This window comes from Mus caroli, unplaced genomic scaffold, assembly GCF_978045245.1.
Source record: "Mus caroli unplaced genomic scaffold, Mus_caroli_1 scaffold_3, whole genome shotgun sequence".
In the NCBI taxonomy this organism is placed as follows: domain Eukaryota; kingdom Metazoa; phylum Chordata; class Mammalia; order Rodentia; family Muridae; genus Mus; species Mus caroli.
Window position 1 is genome coordinate 110,882,670 of NW_028227258.1, and position 23,599 is coordinate 110,906,268.

General features: G+C 46.6%; 1 protein-coding gene and 1 long non-coding RNA gene across 2 annotated transcripts in view; one reads left to right on the top strand and one right to left on the bottom strand.

Annotated features, from left to right (window-relative positions):
* The window catches only part of Setd7 (SET domain containing 7, histone lysine methyltransferase), a 44,929-nt gene extending 31,196 nt beyond the window's left edge, over positions 1-13,733 (top strand). Inside the window, exons 7-8 of the mRNA XM_021158736.3 lie at positions 2,359-2,516; positions 7,772-13,733. Coding sequence (XP_021014395.1) covers positions 2,359-2,516; positions 7,772-7,952 — 339 coding nt within the window. The 3' untranslated portion in view covers positions 7,953-13,733. The remainder of the gene's footprint in view (positions 1-2,358; positions 2,517-7,771) is intronic.
* Positions 13,734-15,006: 1,273 nt separating this feature from the next.
* Positions 15,007-17,532, bottom strand: LOC115030589 (uncharacterized). The gene is made up of 3 exons (XR_003836170.2): positions 17,479-17,532; positions 15,594-15,709; positions 15,007-15,122 (listed from the first exon to the last, which is right to left on the bottom strand). It is a non-coding gene; the product is annotated as an uncharacterized LOC115030589 (long non-coding RNA).
* Between the last annotated feature and the right edge of the window lie 6,067 nt (positions 17,533-23,599).

Sequence of the window (23,599 nt, forward strand, 5' to 3'; positions counted from 1 at the left end):
GCCTAGCCTGCTGAGCAAGTTCTAGGCAGTGAGAAACCCCCGGGAAGGAAGGAAGGAAGGAAGGAAGGAAGGAAGGAAGGAAGGAAGGAAGGAAGGGAGGAAGGAAGGGAGGGAGGGAGGGAGGGAGGGAGGGAGGGAGGGAGGGAAGGGGAGGGGAGGGGAGGGGAGGGGAGGGGGAGGGAGGGGAGAAAAGAAGGAAGGAGGGAGGAAGGAAGGAAGGAAGGAAGGAAAGAAAGAAAGAAAGAAAGAAAGAAAGAAAGAAAGAAAGAAAAAGAAAGGGTCCCAGGACAACCTGGAATACACAGAGAAATCTTGTCTCCAAAAGACAAAAGGATGAAAGGAAGAAAAGACGGAAGTCAGGCAGACAGACAGACAGATATCGAGAATCCTTGGGGAAGGACACTGAAGCTGTTCTCTGGCCTCCCCACACAGTTGCCTTTGGCAGCTATTCTGTATGTTTACTGCGTCGACGTTTCGCCTGTGACAAAAATGAGGTCAGGTGTGGCTTCTTCCGATTACATCACAGCAGCCTCAAAAAGGTTTGAATTTGGAAGCATTCTGGGTTTTTAAATGCTAAACCTGTGTGCGTCTTTATTTGAACGCTCTTTGGATGAGGAAAAGAAAGCCTAAGAGAGATTAAACAGTTTGCCCCAGGTCACAAATACAGTGAACTGCATAGTTCAAGGGAGGTTTCGAATGCAGAAGCTGGCATCTGATACCATGATGGTTGCAGCAATGCAGGAGATGCGGCTCGCATCCTGTACACTTGATCCTCTAACACCCACCTAATGGCACAAACCACACCACATACACTTACTTCCATGGCAGGTTAGGAGTGATGAGAGATGAGACCGGCCGTGGACTGAATGTCACATCTAAATGTAGTGTATTGGAGGAAGTCAGGTCACCTAGGCAGGCAGGGTGGCCAATCTGTGATTCACAGGCTATATGTGGCCAAGGATAACTGCAGACATAGCCTAAGAGAAAGCTGTAAGTTTACTTAAAGCTCAAGAAATATTGTTTTGGCTGGGTGTGGTGGCACATGCCTTTAATCCCAGCACTCAGGAGGCAGAGGCAGGCGGATTTCTGAGTTCTAGGCCAGCCTGGTCTACAGAGTTGAGTTCCAGGACAGCCAGAGCTGCACAGAGAAACCCTGTCTCAAAAAAAAAAAAAAAAAAAAAAAATTAATTAATTAAAAAAAAAGAAAGAAAAACAGAAATATTGTTTCTATTTTTTATAGTTTCTTTTTAAAGATTTGTGTATTCATTATATGTAAGTATACAGTAGCTGTCTTGAGATATACCAGAAGAGGGCATCAGATCCCGTTACAGATGAGCCACCATGTGGTGGCTGGGAATTGAACTCAGGACCTCTGGGAGAGCAGTCAGTGCTCTTAACTACTGAGCCACCTCGCCAGCCCCTTGTTTTGTTTGTGGCTCACAAACATGAATTGTAGACCACAATTGTGTCACAGTGTCAGAAACCTGGACACGCCTTCTGGAGTCTAAAAGTTCCTATGAAAACACGACCCTTTTTTAGTAAAAGGCTTAGTAAAAAGATTTGTACAATCTGAAGATAAACAAGAATATCATTTTTTTTTAAAGCCAAAGGGCTGTTCTGCTGGCCTCCCAATGTCCAGCCTGAGGCCTGGCGGTTGTGCTGGAGGTGAAAAGTCACACACAGGTAGGGAAGCACACAGGCTTAGAGACTGTTTCCTGGTCCCTCTGCTGGAACAGAAATTCGGACCTTTTAATAAATGTCTTAAAAATGCATTTGTGACTGGATAGTGTTAGTGCACCCCTTTAATCCCCAGCACTGGGGAAGCAGGGGCAGGAAGATCTCTGAGCTGTTTAAGGATAGCCAGGGCTACATAGAGAAACCATGTCTAGGAAAAAAAAAAAAAGAGAGAGAGATTATTTGGAGGCATCATGTGCCGCTGTTCGAGAGTGGAGATCAGAGCACAGTTTCCTGGAATAAGTTCTCACCTTCGACTGTGGCTCTGTGGACTGGACTCAGGAGGTCGGGCGTGGTCACGTGGTCGCGAGCAGCCATACCCACCGAGCCATCTCGACAGCCTCTCTCCTCCGTTTATTTTCAGTTCAGGTCTATCTGATATTTTTGTGTGTCTTTGTAAAGGCTGGAAATCCTTTTCTTCTATCTGGAATGAGGAGAATCCTATAAGCAGTGGGTTGAGCTGTCTGGTTGCACCGTCCTTGCGTGGGAAGACGTCTTGGCTGTCTTGCGTGTCTGCGGCGCACTCACTGTGAAGTGTTAAGCTAAGTGAGTTAGCGCCTCTGACACGCTGCGAGCTTTGGTGAGGAAGGCTCTCTTCTAGCACGACTGCCCTGTGTTTTGCAGGTTGACAGCAGGGATTGGGCCCTAAATGGGAACACTCTCTCCCTGGACGAGGAGACAGTCATTGATGTGCCCGAGCCCTACAACCACGTGTCCAAGTACTGTGCCTCCTTGGGACACAAGGCCAATCACTCCTTCACTCCGAACTGCGTCTATGACCTGTAAGTAGGACGCAGTGGCTGCTGGGATCCGTGCAGAGGGGCCCCAGGGCTGAGGAGGGCATGGGAAAGGTCCCCAAGCTTCAGGTGATGGCTGCTCTCACAGAATAACGGGGGGGGGGAGCCTTTGCTGTACCTTGTAGTTAAAGGCTCCAGGTCTGAGCATCTTGCCTTCCAGCCGTGACATGAGAATGTGCTTTGAAAAGGAGAAACATCATAGAAATATGGTGACTGTTTTATTGCTATCCTTGCTTGCCCTTAGGTTTTTCCTCATCTAGGAATCACATCACAGGGCTGGGGAGGGAAGGAGCCCTTAAGGCATTCATGTGCTTGCTGACCAGGCATGAAGACTTGAGTTCAATCCCCACCCAGCACCCACATAGACAGCTAAGTGTTGGGAGCTCACTGGCTACCCAGCTTACCCTACTCAGGGAGTTCCAGGCCAGTGAGTAACCCAGTCTCAAAAAAACAAGCATTTGAGGGCCACACCTGAAGTCGTCCTTTGGCTTCCACATACACGTATGCACAGGAGCAGACATACCCGCATACGCATGTATAGAAGCGTTACAGAGCATTTCTGCCCGAGTCTAGCCTGTATAAATCCCAAATAAAAGTCACAGAAACCTGGTAAAACAAACAAACAAAGTTTAAGATCTATTTATTTTATTTATATGAGTACACTGTAGCTATCTTCAGACACGCCAGAGAGGGCATTGGGTTCTATTACAGATGGTTGTGAGCCACCATGTGGTTACTGGGAACTGAACTCAGGACCTCTGGGAGAGCAGTCGGTGCTCTTAACCACTGAGCCATCTCTCCAGCCCTGATACTTTGATTAACCAGCTATAAGCCGGAAACCAGGCAGGTTCTAAGCTGATCTGACCTAGATCCCTGTCGTAGGCCTTGTGTTACTTGCCAACTGAGTCTTCCTCTATTTGCTGTGCTCATGTGTCTTCAGGGCGATCAGGGAGATTTCCTCTTGGTCACGTGCTCATGGCCCATCCTGAGTCATGGAGACCTCCTTCTCCTCCTTGGTCCCGCCCGAGATCCCCTACACGACCTCAAGTCCTGCCTTCCTCTCTCCCCTTCATGGTCACAGGCTCTAACCTTTTATTATCGAATCAGAGATCACTGGGGAGCATTCTTTTACAGCACAGTGCTCAACACATTGCCCATGTCCAGACTGCAACCTGACCTTGGGGCACAGAGCTCAACGTCTGAATACACAGCGCACAAGACCAATCTTAATGCACCCGTGCACCTGCATACATACATGCACATGAGGTGGCATACATACATGCACACAGATCATGAGGTGGCCGTGCAGCTCAGCTATAGAGCGCAGCCTTCCCTGGCTGGTGCTTAGTTGCAGCCCCTCTGCTGTGCATGATCACAGCAAGACATGTCCAGAGCATGACTCAGGACATCTCATCTGGGAGACCTTGCCAAAATGTGGGGCTTGCTAGGAAATGTCCCAAGACTTGTCCTTATAATACCTCAGAAATCGTCCTGGCAGTGACCAGATTTCCTTGGCAGCCAGTAACAAGTACCTGGCGCTCCAACTGCTTCTAAAGGGCTAGCTGACGTGGCAGAGGGCATGCGTCATGTGAAACGAAGCTGACACTGATATTAGGTCTGGGGGTGGGGGGGCGGCTTTCACGGCTAGTGTGCATTTGGTTGGAGCTCAATCCCAGCTGTGCTGGCACAGCAGCAGCCCCTTAAAGCCACGGCAACTAACGGCAACTAACGTCCGGAATACCACTCAGATCCCTCCCTTGGCTTCACTGCAAGGATGGCTTTCTCCCCTAGGCAAGAGAGAACTGGAAACAGGAGAGACTTCTGTTTGTGCGAAATCACTCTCCCCGCTCAGCAGGTTTTGTTTGGGGGTTTTCTGTTTGTTTTCTTTGTGTTTGTTGCTGTGTTTCAAGCCCAGTGTAGCCAAAAGTCAGTTACATGGGGGATGAGAAGTCTGTTTGGATAATAACCAAGTGTAAGCTTCAAATTACAGCTCCTAGCATATGTGTGTTGTTCCTCCAGCCACTGGGCATTAACGTGCTCATTCACAGAAGTGAGAGAGAGCTTCCCCATGCTGCTTTACTAAGTCTGGCACAAAACGCCAGGGCACAATTACACCAGTAAATACGGTACCACATCTGTCAGCTAAGGTCCAAAGCTCTGTGGCCAGGGGTTTGGGTTCCCTGCTACTTCTGCAGCCATGGCCTCTGAGCATTCATTCCAGGTCCCTCTCCACCTTTCCATCTTACCTTCCTTCCTGCCTGCCCCTTTGCCCCGGCCCTACTCTGGACGCTTTTCCTGTTTTATCTCATTCAGTCCCCCAGGACCTTCCGGTCAGTTAGATCTCAGATCTGGGGGCAGAGTGGCCCCGAGCAGTGGGGCCCGAATGCCTTAACACCTGAAAATAAGTTCTTTCTTTCTTTTCTGTCTACTCAAACTAAGAACATGCTGGGTGTAGTGGTGCCCACCCACAACTCTAATGCCTTCAAGTCTGAGGCAGGAGGAGGCTGAGTTCTTTAATCCCAACACTGGAGAAGCAGAGGCAGGAGAATCTCTGTGAGTCTAATGCCAGCATGAGCTACATAGTGAGACCATGTCTCAACATAAACAAACATCAACAACAACAACAACAACACATCAAAATAAAAAGACCACCAAGACAGTGAGCATGAGAGTAAAGCTACAAAAACATTGGGAAAGAAGTCTTAGGCCCAAGATTTCAACATCAGGCTCCCCACCCTCACCCCCCGCCCCCTGTAGGGTAGATCTTCTAGAAAGTTAATCAAGGCTCCATTTCAGGAGCACTATTGAATTTTCATACTGAAATCATAGGATGCAAATTATAATGAAGCATGTCAACTCAAAGACAGAATTGTCTGGCGTGCTAGCGCAAGTGTTCCATCCTAGCTAGCATTCAGTAGACAGAGGCAGGAGGAGGTTGTCTCTGAGTTCAGAGATAGCCTGGTCTACAGTGAGTTCAGAGATAACCTGGTCTACAGTGGGTTCCTAGCAAGCCAGAGCTACACAGTGATAGTCTTCTGTCTGCTTTCTATCTCTGTGAAGAGGCACCATGACCACAGCAACTCCTACAAAGGAAAATATTTTCCTGGTGCTAGGAAACATTTTCAGAGGGTTAGTCCATTGTCATCGTGCAGGGAGCATGGTGGTAGGCGGCAGACATGGTGCTGGAGAGGTTGGCACCAGGAAGAAAGAGTGACACTGGGCCTGGCTTGAGCATCTGACACACCAAAGCCCACCCCCAGTGACACACTTCCTCCAACAAGGCCACACCTCCCTGTGGGCCTATAGGGGCTGTTTTCATTCAAACCACCATAACTGTCCGTACATGCATACATGCAAATGGATTTTAATCAACTCTATTACTATGACCCAGCCAGCATCCCAATAACTGAGGCCGCGTCCTAGGGATTTATTTAATCAGCTCTTGCACCATTACTGACAGATTACCCCTAACCTAGTTTTCTAACACTCCGCTGGCTACTTCCCAGCCGCTCTCCCCATGGTACTTGCTGCTCGAGTCTTGCCCAAGTTAATTCTGCTCCAGCAGTCTTTCCTGGGGTGCAGCTCACTGGGCACGTGCTGCTGGCCCGTCACATCTGAGGGGAAGCTCCTGTTCTCCTTCACCCCTCCTTCCACTGTCCCTACCTGAGCCTCCCAGCCCAGTAACTGAAACTCCGCCCTCCTCTACTCTCCCCAGTAACTGGCTGTAGCCACCTTTATTTAACCAATCGTTTTAAATTGGAAAGCAAGGTTTATATAGCATCACTTGGTGAATGTGAGGATCTGCTCGTCGGGAGTAACTGAATTTTGGGGTCCAGTGTTTAGCATTTGTATATACAGCACCAGACCAACCCCCAACACATACATACATACATACATACATACATACATACATACATACAAGACTGTGATGTTATGGTGCTGGAGATCTGTGTGCCAGCAAGTACTCTACCGCTAGGTATATCCTCCACCCAAAGCCACAGTTTTAACAAAGAGTTCTGAATCCATGGTCTGGATATCTTCTTCATGGAGAAGCATAATCTTAGATCACTTACATGTTCACATGCACATGTATGTGCACACATGTACTCATATGAATGCCCACCCATGGCTTTATAAGTGCTGTTCACATATCCACATACATGCATGCACACATCCCTACATACATAATCACACGTGTGCATGTTTACATTCGTAGTAGCTGACAGCAGAGTCTCGGTTTGTGAGAGCCACTATGTTAGGGACATGCTACATGAGACCCCGTTTTCTCACCACAGAGACCATCTAGGGAAAGACTTACTAGTGTCTTTATGATTCTATAGATCAGAAAAGTGAAATTCAGGAACATGCGAGAACACGGTGATACGTATGAAACCAGAACTTAACAGCCAACCAAAACTCTTTGACGCCCAAGTTAAATGCCCCTTTCATGAAGCATGATAGCCATGTAGGATGGCTAGAGTCCTCTTTGGTGTCAAGTAGAAGGTGTTCCTTTTTATACCACATAGAAGTTATCCCAAACCACATACACAAGTCTGGGAGCATAGCCCAGAGAGAGCGCTTGGTCACTGGTTCTATTCCAGTGATCTAAGAAAACGTCAGACACACACCTTTCTCCACAAACAGAGGAGCCAGCTAAATACTTAGCTCCCTCAGACCCTAGAGGCCAATCTGATTTATGGCTGGCTTTCCCCCATGTGATGTGTCCTCTGTCCCTTGCTAGCAACTAGCTTAGCCACTAAAGGCACTTGTCACCAAGCCTAAACACCTGTGTTTGATCCCTGGAACCCACATGGTTGAAGGAAAGGAGCGACTTCTCCAAGTTGTCCTCTGACCTCTCTCTCCAATATGTGCTGGGGTGTTCTGGGATATTTGGGGTTTTAATTTTAGGACAGGATGTTGTGTAATCCCAGTCTGGCCTCAGAGTCACTGTGAAGCCAAGAGACTGATTCCCCTCCCCCACCTCCCGAGTACTAGGACCACCATGCCTGGTTTATGGTTATGCTGAGACGAGCCTTGGGCCCCATATGTGTTAGATGGACACTTTACCAGCTGAGCCTTCCACCTCAGCCTGCCTAGAGTGGGTGCTGAAGCTGGTGGGGGTGTGCCCCTTCTCTGAGAACTCGGGAGTGACACCCAGCCAGTGCATGTGTGTGAGCCACTCCCTTGGCACTGAGGTCCTGGGTTGACCCAAGAATGACCTTTCCCATCTTAATGTTTAGGTTTGTCCACCCCCGTTTCGGGCCGATCAAGTGCATCCGCACCCTGCGAGCTGTGGAGGCCGAGGAAGAGCTGACCGTTGCCTACGGCTATGACCACAGCCCCCCGGGGAAGAGTGGGCCCGAAGCCCCCGAGTGGTATCAGGTGGAGCTGAAGGCCTTCCAGGCCACCCAGCAGAAGTGAAAGGCTTGACCCTGGGTCCCAGAGACCTGGAGTAGAAACTTGGATCTATGCACTACATTTATCTGACAACGGGACAACCAGGGACTATTCATGCCATGACATCACATCCTCTCTCTCTCTCTCTCTCTCTCTCTCGCATACTAACTAGGTTTGACTGTATTACTCGTATCAGATTTAAAATTAGCTAGCCTTGCCACAACGCCCTACTGAGAGGTACTGTCGAACTGTAGACAGCATGATGTTCTTTGATGGTGAAAGTCTAAATCTGGACCGTGTTCAGAGATACCAAATGATGAGGCTGAAAAAGGGAAACGGGGTTCTTCAGTCTCTTTTTCTTTTTGTTTTTTTCCATGATGTTTTCTCTATGGCCAGTGCAAATGGTGTTGTCACCCTTGCATGTTGCCAACCGCAGGGCAGGAAGCAATTACGTCTTTATATACACGTAGGGTCACTTGCCTTTTAACCTTTGATCTGTATCTCTTGCAATAGAATGGCTTTGTTTTCGTTGTTCCTCTCCTAGTGAACTGAAGCCCAGTCTTTTGAGTAATTTCTTTAGCTTCACTATACTAGCTATACTTTACAAGAGAAAGCTTCCAAACGGAGTTTGCATTCGTAGCGGCGTACAGGTCTCTCTGGTCCTTTCTCTGCCATTTCACTCTTATGTCCTGATATGAGGTCCTGGCTCCTCGGGCCAGACTGTTATTTATAGACTTGCTAGTCTTGCATGTAAACAAGGAAATCTTTGCTTTCAGATTTGAGAAGAAGTGGATTTACCTTGTTTGCATCAAGTTATGGAAGGGTTGTAAGATACACTTTCAGGAAGAAGAGAGGGGAATTATTTCTAAGCAGTTGTTATGGCAACTTTGCAGTATCTCCAGTAGTGTTGCTAATTTTTTTTTTCTTCTTGGGTACACATTAATTGTACATAACCTAGTGCAGTCTGGCTTGTGACACACGCAGCTCATTGAATTCAAACACCATAGCCAGTGTGCCATCTAAGGCAGAATGCAAAATTCTCTTTGAAATCAGTGTCACAAAGGCAGACGTGCTGACATCACTAGGTACAAATCAGATCTCTAGCTAAAGCTTCTCTCGGCACAGCGATTTCACAGCACTTAGCTGCTTCCAAGAGCTCACACCTGCGCGGTTAATCCCGCTAGCATCTCAGCCTCCTCAAGCCATATGTAACCACAACTGCAGAAGTACAGAGAAAAGCCCATTATTTTAGTTTAGCACATTAGATCTGTAATGTAACTGGATCGCTCTGAATGAATGCCGAGTTTGGGGAACACCTCCCTCCCCCAAGGCGTCCATCACCGAGAAGGCCTGGGAACAACAGTTGCTGAAGCCTGTAGCCATCCACAGTGCTACCTGTGGCCTGTGTCGGTTTAGGCTTAAAAGCTAAAGCTTTCCAAACTGCAATAGAGGGCTCTGGGAAAGGGGAGAGATGCTTGAAAGTAGGTGGAAACGGAGAGAGGAGACAGGTAGAGAGCTGTTTGATATTCTGTGGTCAGTTGCATCTTGGTCTTCACAACTTTCAGGAGTGCTTTATCTGGGGCTGTGACACAGCTTTTCCATCAAGAGCCCCAGGTGGAGAACTCAGCCCTCAGTTGTGATAGCCACCCCTGGGCTCTTTCACAAGCTTCCTGACATATCTACCGGCAGGCTCGGCACCCAGGCGAGTTCCCTCGGGAGAAACGTCCTCTGGGCTTTCGAGGAGCCTCCTGCAAAGAGGACTGAATAGTTTTCAGACTACAACTCAGCAGGATGGGATGGCTTCTATTCTGTAGAAAGACACCATTCAGTAAACTCTGACAGGAGGCTGAGTCTGTGGGTTCAAATTCTGAGAGGAGCTTCTCTGTAAATGTGTCCAAAGAGAGTTGGCTGCTTTGGGGAGAAAGATGGCTGAAATTCGGTGACCAGATGAGACGGAGGACGAGAAAGCAGGTCCCACCTCCAATCGCCCGGGCTCACAGGATTTCACACCTGGGGATGGAAACTTAGCCTCAGTTGCTGTAGGGGCTCAACTTCTATCCTAAAGGGCTACTCTAGCAATCTCATCCAAATGGGACTCAAAAACAATTTTGGGGGGCTTGAGGGCCAGTAAAACCATTTAGCAGGTAAAGGTGCTGTTGGCAAGTCGATGGCCTGAGTTAAGCTTTAGGACATATATAGTAGGAGAGAAACAACTCCTGAAGGCTAGCCTCTGACCACACCCAGCATGGCACGTACCCGCCCCTCCACACACACACACATATGGCTGGGAAATCGATCTACTTTTCCCATCCCACAGTGGAGGAAGACACACTGGACTTCAAACCCAGCAGCAATGTATCGGTGACCCTTAGACAAATCGCAGGAAGCAAATCCTCAGAGCCGAGCCTCCCTGTCTCCCCTCGCCCTGTGTTCCCGGTGCCTTTCAGCTCCTTTTCTTCTGCTGTGTGAGAAGCCTGGGTGTGTGTGTGCAGAATGACAGCCCAGCCGATTGCTCCACCTCTTTCCTTATGTCTTAAGTCCCTCTTCTCTCTTGCTGGACTCTGTGCCTTTCCCTGACTGTGACCCATTCCAGTCACTGCCCCTGCCTCTGCCTTCTCCATCCCTCTCCCTCCCCTCCCCCTTCCCTTGCTTTCCCTTCCCCCTTCCTACTCCTACCCCTCCCTCTTCCTCTCTCCAAAATACCAAGCATCATCATAGGTTGCAACTGTTAAAGAGGCCAGAAGGTCACTATGGAGAAGAGAAGAAGACCGCATAGGCGCTGCATAGAGAATTAGCTGCTGAGGGAGGTTGGGGTTTGCGCCTTGCTTGAACCAAAACGAAAAAGCCTCCGAACGTGCCTTCTACTGTAGAAGGAAATAGGAAGCCGACAAGTCTGGTCTTCTCTCAGGATCATAATCACAAACAGTCATGATTGAGATTCTATGTGGTAGAGAAGAAAAAGAACTGTCTGCTGTCTTCCTAACAGCTGGCGCTTGTCAGCCTGGGTCTCGAGGGGCCTCATTCAGAGCTGTCTCAGTCCAACCCTGCATGACTTGATCCATCTTTAGCATCTTTTCTATGATGAACTATGATTACCTTGTGTTAGAGTTAGGAGTAGAAACTAATCCACGGAGCATGTCCCCCTAACGGGGGCATACGCTGGAACTAACAAAAGCAAAAGAAAGAACTGAAATTAGGACACAAAAGAACGATAAGGTTACAGAGTAACAGGCGGAAGACTTGAGTTTCTTAGTACAGATTCTTATTTTAACCCTCTCAATCCCTGATCTCTCCAGCTACTAAAAAGGAAACTTTGTTTTTGTCAAGGCCTCTTTGAACCTGACTGGGACTAGAGTTCAGCCTTATTCCCCTTTGGGAATTCATCAGACTTGAAAAAATATTTCCTTATCACCAACCCTCACACACACACACACACACACACACACAGAGGCCAACAAGGCCATGTAATCATTTACAACATTTAATTGTGACAATTAAAGTTGCGTTGAGCTGCAGATATAGCTCAAAGTCCAACATCTGCCTAGCAGCTAGAGGCCCTGGCTTACGTCCCTAGTACCTGGGGGTGGAAGGGTCAATTGTGAACACTTGAATTAAAAGGTTGTCTTAGTGAGACAGTATGTGACACTTTTATTAATTTCACTTACTTGGTTTAAGAAAAAAATCTAAATTTCTCACTGCAAAATGCACTTAAACATTTTCCAAGAAGGTCAAGAATTCTAGGCTTTGGTTATTCTCAAAACAGCCACCTCAAATTCTGTTTTCAAAGTGGTGATTTAGAATCCAGACATCTTTTATTTTAGACAAACAAGCAAAACTATGTTGCAAGATGGATAGTCGCAATGTTTCTTTGCTGCAGATCAAAGGTTCACAAATATCTTCAATTTACAGGTACGGGGAGGTACCTTGCTAGATTCCCGCTGTGAGGCTTGGATTGCTGCAGCGGGACAGCGGGGCTTGGACTGCTTTCCCTTCTAAATTTTTAAGCTTTGGTGTCAGGGTTTTTTGGGTTTGGGTTTTAGTTTTGGAGGGTTGTTTTTGGTTTCTGGGTTGTTTTTGGTTTTGGTTTGGTTTTGCCGGGGTTGGGGAGGGGAGGGCAGGGGCGGTGATTTTTGTTTTCAAAAAGACTCAATTTTGTAAGTTTTATTTTGCCAAACATGTGCATACATATTCAAAGCAATGAAACTATTTCAAGCCATAAAGCCGCAGGGGTGGAGCCCTTTCCACAAATTTTAATGTGTTTGTATGTAAATAGCTGTTTGTATGAAATATTTTCATGGTAGAATGAATATATTTAAATGAAGTTGAATTATTCCAGTGCTATTTAAACACATGACAAAAATTTTTGGTGAGAATTATCTGAGTCTATTGAGATATAATGCAGATCAATTTTCATTTTTAGAAATCAAAAAGCCTACAAACCGCTCTGACTGATGACCACCTCCTGGTGGGGTGGCGTCCGATGTGAGGTAGGCTTCCCCAGTGCCTCAGCCGCTTTCTGGTGGTAAGTTCGGTGCTAAAGGAGACGTGTTTACCTTTTAGTGATTCCCGCAGGCCTCTGAGGGGCCTGAGAGCGAATCGAGGCGTTAGAGACACCGGTGCAGTTATACGAGCACAATTATTTTTGCAGGGCAGCAGAATCAGAAGCCAGACTTGTAAACCTCGGAGCTGGGATTCCCGGCTACCTTCACTCGCCACCCCTAACTGCCTAGTCACGATGTCAGGGAAGCTACCCTCAGTGGAGTTGGGGTCTGGACCCCGGGGTGGGACTTCACAGATTTACCAATGCTTTTTGCCTTCTGACCTCCCTCTCCTCGAGGGAGGAGGTGGGCAGCCGCTGGCAGGGGCCATCCTCAGCGCAGTCCTTATCCCGTCTCAGCTCTGGAAGACTATGCATCTAAGCACCCAACTTCAGCCAGAGAGGGAGACTTCCGCGGATAATGGAAACCCTTGATTCCTGTCTGTGACTTTACACGCAGTTGTTAAATGTCATTTTAATATGAAGACCATTCATGAACCTAATACCTCCCAACTCTTCCGACTCTTGAGTTACTGGAAAGAAAAAAACAAAACAAACAAACAAAAAAATCCTTTACAAAATGATATTTCACTTGAGTGCGTTCCCCAACCCACCTTTGGCCCTGGGTATAACGAAACAATAATCTGACAAATTTCACTGTGTACGCTAGCAATATGAACACTGAGCCAGTGCCCCCTTACCTACCTACTTGGTTACTATAATTATTCTTGATGCTACAGGGACTATGTACGTCACACCTGGTGGTTGCATAAGAGAGTTATGAAGTTATGTCCACGATTCTTGGCTCCTTTCTTCAAATGTTTTTTTTTTTTTTCCTCTTGGTTTTTCTATGTTCTCTTTCTATCCTAAGAGGCATTTTCTTGGGTTGTGAGGAACATTTATGGAGTGGAAGCCAGGGGGTTATGCTTTCGGCCTTGATTGTAACCAAAAGTCAACCCATCACAGTTAAAAAGAAAAAAAAAACATCTTTGGTCTTTTGTGGAATTTGAACTAAATCTATGAGCCTTATTCAATATATAATTCTATGATTTTTTTTAATTACGGGAAATCAATGGAAGATGTTTACATGAGTAATGTTTGCCCTTACTGTGTTATGAATGAATTTTTTGTAGTGTGTCTGGGCGCATGTGCAAGAAAGTAGGAAAAATGTTTCTGAAACAAAACTTGACAAATATTTGTAATGAAAAGTAAACTTAAAGATTGCTATAATTGCGCTATAGAAGCAATGCAAGTATTAAACAAAATATACAATCTCCTGTTGTCTGTTTTGTTTTGTTTTTTTTTTAGTTGTCTAGACAAGAAAAGCAGCAACAGTGCCCATAGGATGTGCCTTCCTGTGTATTTAAGTTACTAAATGAACTTTACATTGTAAGTTTGTTTAGAAATTCTTAATACAGGGATGGGGCCAAGGTGACTCAGTGGTTTAGATCACACACTGCCTGGGCCTTTGATCCCAACACTTGGGAGGAAAAGACAGATCTGAGTTCGAGGCCAGCCTGGTCTACAGAGGGAGTTTCAAGACAGCCGGAGCTACACAGTGAGACCCTGTCTCAGAAAAACAAAAACAATCACAACAATAAGAAACAAAAAAGATTACACAGTGCACACTGCTCTCCCAGGGGACCAGGGTAGCCAGAACCTGTGTCCGATGGCTCACAGCTGCCACTCCAGCTCCAGGGATCCTCGGGGTAATGGCCTCTTCTGGCCTCTGCAGCTCATGTGCCCGTGTGCACATAACTTCCCACAAACACACACTTATCCACTTAATTAAAAGTAAAATGGATTGGGCTGGAGAGATGGCTCAGTGGTTAAGAGCAATGACTGCTCTTCCGGAAGTCCTGAGTTCAAATCCCAGCAACCACATGGTGGCTCACAACCACCTGTAATGAGATCGGATGCTCTCTTCTGGAGTGTCTGAAGGAAAATGGATCTTTAAAATAAAATCTTAAAGATCTTAAGACCGGCTTAGATGGCTCAGCAGGTAAAGGTGCTTGCCACCAAGCCTAATTAATGGGCTGAACTCAACCCCTGGGACCCACCCAAAAGATGACAAGAAAAGAACCGACTCCTGCAAGTTATCTCTGACTGCCACATATATACTGTGGCACAGATGCCCCTTGCCAGTAATCACAAAAGTTTAGCTTTAAAAAGAGAAAACATGGGCTGGAGAGATGGCTCAGTGGTTAAGAGCGCTGTCTGCTCTTCCAGAGGTCCTGAGATCAATTCCCAGCAACCGCATGGTGGCTCACAACCATCTGTAATGGGATCTGATGCCCTCTTCTGGTGTGTCAGCAACAAGATGCTCATACAACATTAAATAAATAAATATTTTTTAGAAAGAGAGGGAGGGAGGAAGAAAAGAAGGAAGGAAGGAAGGAGGGAAGGGGGGAAGGAAGGAAGGAAAACATTTCCCACAACCCCTTTCTTCTTTTCTAGGAGAGCAGGGACTCTAGGCTCCAGCAAGTTAGCCGTAGCTAACTAGGATACTCACTTCCCACCGATGACAAGTGCTCAGGGGTCAGTGTCTTCCTGGATGTGTAGGGCACACTCTTAATTATGGCACAATGTAAAGCCATGTCCTCTGTTCATCCATCTGACATCTCTTTAGCTTTACATATGGCGGGCCCAGAGGCTGTCTGCAAGTGGGAAGCAGAGCGTTGATTAACAAGCCTCACAGGGACCAAATGGATAGGCTTGGGTGAAGAAAAGGAGTCAAGGAGCTGGGGAAGGGCTGAACCTTGTAGCTCAGAGTCAGGGAGATTTCCTGAGGGTGGGGAAAACAAAAACAAAAAACATTCCAGGCTAGGGAGAGACACCCACCTCCTGCCCCCGGAGCCTGAAATAATTGTGTGTGGATTTCACAGGAACCTTAGTAGAAGTCAGGGCTGGCAGAAGAGAGGAAGGAGTGGGCTGGGGTACCCAGTGAGCAGCTGGGAGTTGTGTTCCTAAAGCCCTGGAAGCCTTTTCCCAGAAAGCCATGCAATGGAGTGAAGAAGCTATGTTTGTCTTCAAAAAGCAATTTTGTTCAACTGAGCTTATTACAGTTTTTAGAAACAGTCTTGTTGTGTTGGTTGGGAAAGTATTTTAAATCACATTTATTTGCTTACCAGGAGTAGGGATGAGGTGGGTGCATTTGTCCCGTGGAGGGTGGGTGTCGGTCTCTGTAGGTCAGAAGATGACTTTAGGGTGTTAGTTCTCTCCTTCAATCAGTTTCCCCGGGGACCTAACAGGGGTTGTCAACAAGCACAGTTACCCACTGAGCCATCTTGCCACCTCTCTGGTTTTCTGAGTCAGGGTCTGGCTATGTTGCGCAGAGTGGCCTCAAACTGTGGGCGATCCTCCTGCCTCCCAGGCTCTGGGATGACCAGCACATACTACAACTACTACATGTGGCTCGGAAACTCTCCTGAAACCATGTTATTCCCCAGACCTTCCTCCCGGGTGTGCTGTGAAGACTCCGGTGAAGATGGAGGCCCTAGTGGAAGTAGGGAGTGCTGCTGAGGAGAGGCAGAGCTCCGGGTGCTTTTCTTTTTAACTTTTTATTGGTTCTTTGTGAATTTCACATCATGCCCCCCAGTCCCACTCACCTCCCCTTCCCCTCATACCCTTGCAACCATCCCTCTCCACACCCAAACAAAACCATCTCCTTGTGGAAGCTGTAGTGTGTCACAGTGTACCCCACAGTATACCCTTTTGCCCACACTTCTTTGCTTGCAAACGTTCATTGCAATGAGTCCTTGGTCTGGTACAAGGCTTCTGGCTTCCGCTACTCTATCAATACTGGAACCTCACTGGGACTCCTCTTGGATATCCTGTTGTTGCTCTGTATCATGGAGATCCTGTAGGTTTGGATCTGCAGGACCAGGTCCTTCATGCACTCCAGCAGTTCATCAATGGGGTAGATGTTGGCATGGGCCAATTCAAAGAAAGCCCTGGATCTGGGCCTGTGAAGTATCTACTCTGGGCAGCCTGCCACAACCACACCATAAGGGCAAGCTCTACTGCCCCATCCAGGCTGGCTCAACCGATGCCACCGCCAGCAAGGGCAGGGCCAACTCTCCCACTCATGCTCCCTCATGCCTTCCGGGCTGGCTCATCTGCACCCACGCCATCAGGGCCAGCTCTACTGTGCTGCCCAGGCCAATTGCAGAATCCAGTCTCCTTGGGATGTATCTTACAATAGCAATTGCTGGACAGTGGGGTTAGGCTTTTAAAATGCAGATTTGGGGCTGGAGACTTGCTGATCAAACATGAAGATTTCAGTTCAGATCCCTAAGGACCCACATAAAAAGCTAGCTGTGGCCTCCACCTCAGCTGTTGGTCTCAGGGGTGGGGCAGTGAGAAGAGGGCCACTTTGGGCTTACTGGCCACCAGCTCAGTTCTAGGTTCAGTGAGAAACCCTGTCCCAGGAATAAGGCAAAGGGTGGTAATGACCAATACCCTTTTCTGAACTCAGGAAGCTTAGAATATACACCACACACACATATAGACACACAAATATAAGATTTGTTAATATTTAGGTATAATGATGAAGATGAGGACACAAGTGTCAGTGGAGAGACACTTTGTCAGTGACAGTTTTCACTTCCTGTGTGGCCACACAGGGAAGTACAAGTTTGGCGAGGAGACAGGAATCTAGAGCAGATTAGGGCAAGCGCTTTGACGTTGAGTCAGGGGAAGCACACCAGGACTGTATTGGCTCTGGGGTGCAGGACCTTCCTGAGTTCAGACCTTGGGGTGAAAGAAGAAGTTATCCTAGGACTGTAAGGAGATCACCGGAGTTGTATCCCCTCCCTCCCCACCCCCATCCCACCCGCGCTGTGCTGCCTTGCGTGTTTTCTAGGGTTTGTAGTGTAGGAAGTGAGTCGCCCTGGGCAGGCAAAGGCTCCTGAGCCAGTTTCCAGAAAGGAAAAGAAGATGCTGGGAATGAATGAAGAGTGAGCCCTGTGCTTGGAGTCTGAGCGACTGAAGTGAGGAGAAAATGAAAGTTACCTCCCACCCGCTGACTCCTTAGAGGCTCCCCGGAAATTGCCTTCACCCCCAGCTTTTGCTTCCCAGACAATCCTTGGCTTTCTCTGTGGCTCAGCGCCCTCTTGTGGCGAGAGCTTATCCTCCTATCATTTCCTAAGGCCTAGTTCCTTCAAAAGGCCTACATATCTTCAAAAGAAACACAAAGGCCAGGCACATACCACTTGAGAAGGGAAACAGAGGCTGGAAAATCAGGAATTCAAGTCACCCTGGGCTATATCAAGGCTAGCCTGGGCTACATAAGACCTTCTCAAAACAAAAAACACAACAAACAAAACAAAGAAGAATAAAAAGGAGAAGTCTGCCCAGGTTGAGGTGTGGCTGAGTGGCAGGACAGTGTGTGTGTGTGTGTGTGTGTGTGTGTGTGTGTGTGTGCGCGCGCGCGCGCGCGCGCGCGCGTGCACGCGCGTGCACGCGCTCAATCATGCACACATCACAAAGGACAAAAACAACTTTACCTAATCTTTTTCTTAATCACCAGATTGAACTTTGAATAGCTTCGTAATTGTTTTTAAAGCCCATATTTAAGACGGCTAATAGTACATTTGGTGCCTACAGTAAACTGCGTCAAACAAAGCTGGTTTATATTTAAAGACAAAGGTTCTTTTGTTTGGTAGGTTAGGGGTTTGGGGTTTGATTTTTCAAGACAGAGTTTCTCTGTGTCCTGGAACTCACTCTGTAGACCAGGCTGGCCTCAGAACCCAGAAATCCACCCGCCTCAACCTCCCAAGTGCTGGGATTAAAGGAGTGTGCCACTACCATCCAGAGGTGTTTGGTTTTGTTTTTTGTTTTTAAGTCTCCAGGCACTTTAAGGTGTTTTAGCTAGAATGCAGTTATGTGCCCATTAGTCCTAAAGGACCTAACCCTGAACGTCCCTATGTCATCTTCAGTGCTCAGTCCCTGCTGCAGAGAAAGAGTCCTGGTTCATGGACGATGTTGTCTTCGCCTTCATCATATGCACCAAACACAAGGAATTAAATCAAGTTACAGGTAGTAGGCAGCTTCATGAATTTCTTCTTGAGTCTAGGATCCAGCTGCTACCTCTGGCAGAGAGCACACCTCTCTAAAATAGGGATGTCTTGGGCACCTTTACCCAGAGCTGGAAATAAGCAAGGTATGTCAGCACATGCCTTTAATCCTAGCATTCAGGAGGCAAGGGGATCTGTAGATGAGCTCAAGGCTAGCATAGTCTACACAGCAAGTTCCAGGGGTAACCAGGGCTACCTAGTGAGACAGTCATCTCAAAAAAAAAAAAAAAAAAAAAGCTTGAAATGAAAATTAAGTCAGGGATGGCCGGATGGCTCAGTGGGGAAAGGCACCTGCTGCTACTGTGGCACCTGGGGCCCTGTGTTCAGTCCCGCGTGGAGGAAGGAGAGTACAGACTCCTGGGAGTGGTCCTCTCACCTCCACATGTGTACAAACATGCATGTACAAAAATCAATTAAAATGTGATTTAACATTACTCTCTCTCTCTCTCTCTCTCTCTCTCTCTCTCTCTCTCTCTCTGTATATGTGTGTGTGTGTGTTAGCATGAGTGTGGAGATCAGAGGGCAGCTTGTAGAGGTCAGTTCCCTCCAATGTGTGGATCCCAGGGATGAAACCAAGATAGTCACAGCCTCAGCATCCCTGCTTTGGATGGCTGAACCATCTTGCCAATCCATAAGAGACTAATTTTAAAACTTCACAGTCCAGCTTGTCATTTGAGTGGGGTATGTATACTAAAGGAGGTGGCATGCCCCATAGCAACGATTTTGCTTCCTAAACAAGTAGTAAGATAGCTATCATCTCTTATTTATATATTTATATTATACATGTGAATTTACATATTACAATTATACCACTCCACCTGAGTACATGTGTGAGCACATACTTGTGCATGCGAACATGTGTGTGCACAAGAACACCTCTTAGATAGGTAAGGCCTATGATACCCCCAGCATGTGGCACAGAGCCGGAAACCTGACAGAAGCCGACCACTGGCTGTACTACTTTCCCTTGCCACAGTCACCGTGGACCACCAGATTTGAGACTCAGCGTCTCAGATTCAGGGAGAAAGGAAATCCACCCAAAGGGAGAGGAGAAGGGGGCATCAGAAAAACGAAGTGGGTTTTCTCCAGTCCTCCGTGCGGGTCTTGAGGACCACCCACCACCCATGAGCCTTATGAACCACTGACAACATTCCAGAGCTTGCCCTCCAACTTCAGTGGGGTCAGTGACTTTACACAGATTTTTCAAATGTCGGGTCTCTTGAATTCTATTTTCAGCCCGTTAACTGCATAGAGTCACCTGGGCAGGACACACAACCATGGAACTTTGCCTTACTCTGGAGTCTAACAAGTGACGGGTATGGCAGTGTATGTGGGGAATTATGGAAAGGCTAAAAGTAAGCAGAAAGGATGACGGTAACTGTCTTGAAAGTGCTCTCTGGGGGCCACATCAGGATCCAAGCAGCAATACCTAACGTCACTAGAGAACAAGAAGGATGAGCGTCAAGCCAGCTGGATGGGATTGAATAGAATAATCTTTCAAAGCCATCACAAGGTTTGGAACCTTCTTCAAGATAATACAGGGCTGGGAGAAGTAGTTGAGCTGTAGATAAAACCAGACTCGCTGTATGTGGAAGCTGAGAGACCAGCTCATGGGGGAATTCATTAGATTATAATGCCCGCTTTTATGATTTCAAATCTGGAATTAAAAAACACATGAAACAATTTTAAGGTTTCCAAACGTTATTACCTATAAACATACCAAGCTCAGGAACCATTGAGGCAAACATTACCTGCCATAATTCTAGCTGAGCAATTGCCTTTCTTTAATTTCCGGGGCCCAGTGACATCTACTCCCTATTGTGAAATGGATGGCTCAAGTTTCATTGAATGTTACACGACTATCACAGAGCCCTCCTCCAGTCCGATCCCCTGCTCATTAAGCTGCCCATTGGCTGTCATTCTGCCTTTGGGGAAAGAGTGTTGGACATGTTAGCACAGCCCCGCTGTCCCTGTGGCAGTCACATTTCTCACTAACTGTGACTACTCTGAGACTCTTGCTCTGAACATTGGTCCTACGAGTTTGGTTCATAGGTCTGTCCTCAAAGGTGGAACTATTCGTAGCACGCTGGCAGAGCATCCACGTTCTGTGCCTTTGAAGATCTGGGAAAAGAATGAGCCAAGGAAGGTTTTTCCAAGATGAACATCCCCACTCGTATCCCCACCCCCAGCCCCTGTGGCCTTCTATCTTTCAGACTTGACAAGTGTGTTCCTAACTCCAGACCATGAGAGCACTCATCTCCCCCAACGCTGTCCTCCAGTCCCTCACACAGCTTCTCTCCCACCTCCAGCACTCAGCACCGAGTCCTAGTGAGGAATGCCTGCTGCGTCATGCGTATCCCACACTGGCTCGCTCTAACATTCCGTGTTTGTTTTCCATTGTTCTTCATGGCGCGTCTTCCACTGAGCACCACCGAGGCACAGCATTTGCTGCCTTACTGCAATTAACTAACCCTTTGTATGGTGCCCGAAACACTGGAGAGTCTCGTTCAACATCGACTGAACATGCAGACGAGTCATTCCTGGGAATCTCTACTTGTAGCGATTGTTCTTCAGTGAAGGAAACTCGGGGCTGAACAGTAATACAACCAAAATAGATGGATGACATCCAGCAAGAGGTAATCGGGAGCCAGATGAGTGGCAAAATCAATCAATCAGTCAGTCAGTCAGTCAATCAATCAATCACTATAGCAGGAGGGCAATTGAAATAGGCTGAAACTGGAAAACAGTAGGAAGCGTGGAGCCATCACTCTGTGAGCTACTGTGCGAAACATCCGGTCCGGTCTGATAAAGCAAGGTTGGGTTGGGAGGACAACCGTGTGCAGTCAGCTCTCTCTTTTGACCTTCGGTGGAAAGCTGTCCTCTGAGCTCCACACACTCTATGTTCACACACAAACACACCATGCATGCACACTGTGCACACACACTAATAATAATGAGGAGGAATAAAATTGTTACAAAGAGGGGCTCAGCGGTTAAGAGCATTGACTGCTCTTCCGAAGGTCCTGAGTTCAAATCTCAGCAACCACACATGATGAGAACATAACCACCTGTAATGAGATCTGACACCCTCTTCTGGTGCATCTAAAGACAGCTACAGTGTACTTAGATATAATAGTAAAAAAAAAATCTTTTTAAAAAACATTTAAAAATTGTTACAAAGAAACAAAAGAGTAAAAAATATATATATATATAGATAGATATATCAAGCTAGGTGTGGTGGCACACACCTTTAACCCCAACACTCAGGAAGCAGAGACAGGTGATCTCTGTGAGTTCAAGGCCAGCCTGGTCTGCCTAGTGAGCTCCAGGATATCCAGAGCTACATAGTGAAAGCTTGTTTTGAACAAACCAAAAAACAACAACAGAAGAATAGAAAACTACATGCACACGTGTCTGTAATCCCAGCATTCCAGAAGCTGAGGCAGAGACCGAGTCTGAGGTCAGCCTGGACTAGACAGACCCTTTCTCAAAAGTACAAATATTAAAAAAAAAAAAACTACAATGTATGGGAACTGGAGAGGATGTTTAAAGCAGTTAATACTTGTAGATAACATGATTACCTATATACAACATCAAGACGAATGGACAAGTAAAATTTTAGAATTACTAAATTTAGCTCCGTGGTACTGTATCAATTTGCTAAAGTCAATTTCAGTTCTATACATTAGCAACAAGCAATTAGAAAACTAAACATCATGGGGCTAAAGAGATGGCTCAGCAGTTAAGAGCACTTGTTGCTCTTTTAGAGGACCTGGATTCAATTCCCAGAGCCCACAGGGTAGCTCACAACCATCTGTAATGCTAGTTCCAGAGGATCCAATGCCCTTTCCTGATCTCTGAGGGCATGAGGCACACGTGGTACACAGACATGCATAATACATGCAAATGCATTAGAGAAGTCATAAAAGAAAGAATAATAAAGCCACGGTGAGGGGTGGAGGAGGACACCAGCAAATCCCTGATCTCCTTAGGCACTTGGACCAACGCACACCAATCACACATGCTATATACACACTCAGTGAAGTAAAAACCATTAAAGACCGATTTCCTTTAAAAAGCAACAAAAATACAATTCTTATAAATAAATCCAAGCCAGGCATGGTAGCACATGCCTTTAATCCCAGTACTCAGGAGGCAGAGGCAGGTGGATTTCTGAGTTCGAGGCCAGCCTGGTCTACAAAGTGAGTTCCAGGACAGCCAGGGCTACACAGAGAAACCCTGTCTCAAAAAAACTAACTAAATAAATAAATAAATAAATAAATCCAGTCCCTTAAGAAGAAAATTATAAATCCTTATTGGAAGATACTAAAGAAAGGCTAAAGAAATACAAGGATTTACTGTTTGGGGGCAGAAGGATCTAACCTTATTACAATCTACCCATGTTATAGTGAATTCTTTTCTTAAAAAAAATTTTTTTTAATATTTTTTTGCCTCCGTGAGCTGTCAAGATGGCTCAGTGGGTAAAGGCATTTGCCATGCAAGCCTGGTGTTTTAAAGTACTTTTGCCTCTAAAATGATTTAGTTACAAGTAAACCTTTTAATTTGTAGTCAACATTTCACAGCAAGCATGGTGAATACTTGTCACTCTTTTGAAAAGGGATAATACAATGTGTCTCTATCTACCTCCAAACATAATGACTATTTTCATAAACACCAGCTTTCTTGTGGTCTTAGCACAGCCCCACACTTGCTAGGTAAGTGCTCTACCGTTGAGCTACATATTCTCAGTACAATGCAGATTAACATATATCAGTTAATAATGCCAGTATACATTTTAGTCTATGGTTATTTAATTATTTTATTTTCATATTCATATTTTGGGGCCTCTACTTTTTGTTTTATTCTGAGTCTTCTACATTTTCATAGATCATCTGAAAACTCCTTGGTCTGGTGTCAAATAATGATTAAAGAAGGCTTGCAAGAGGTCGGGAGCTAGAAGGCAGCTCAGTGCAAAAATAGACACCAGCTGGAGCCCAGAGGGAGCCACCTCCTCTACCAGGCAGCTGCTACCCACAAGCTCTCAAACTGAACCGAGG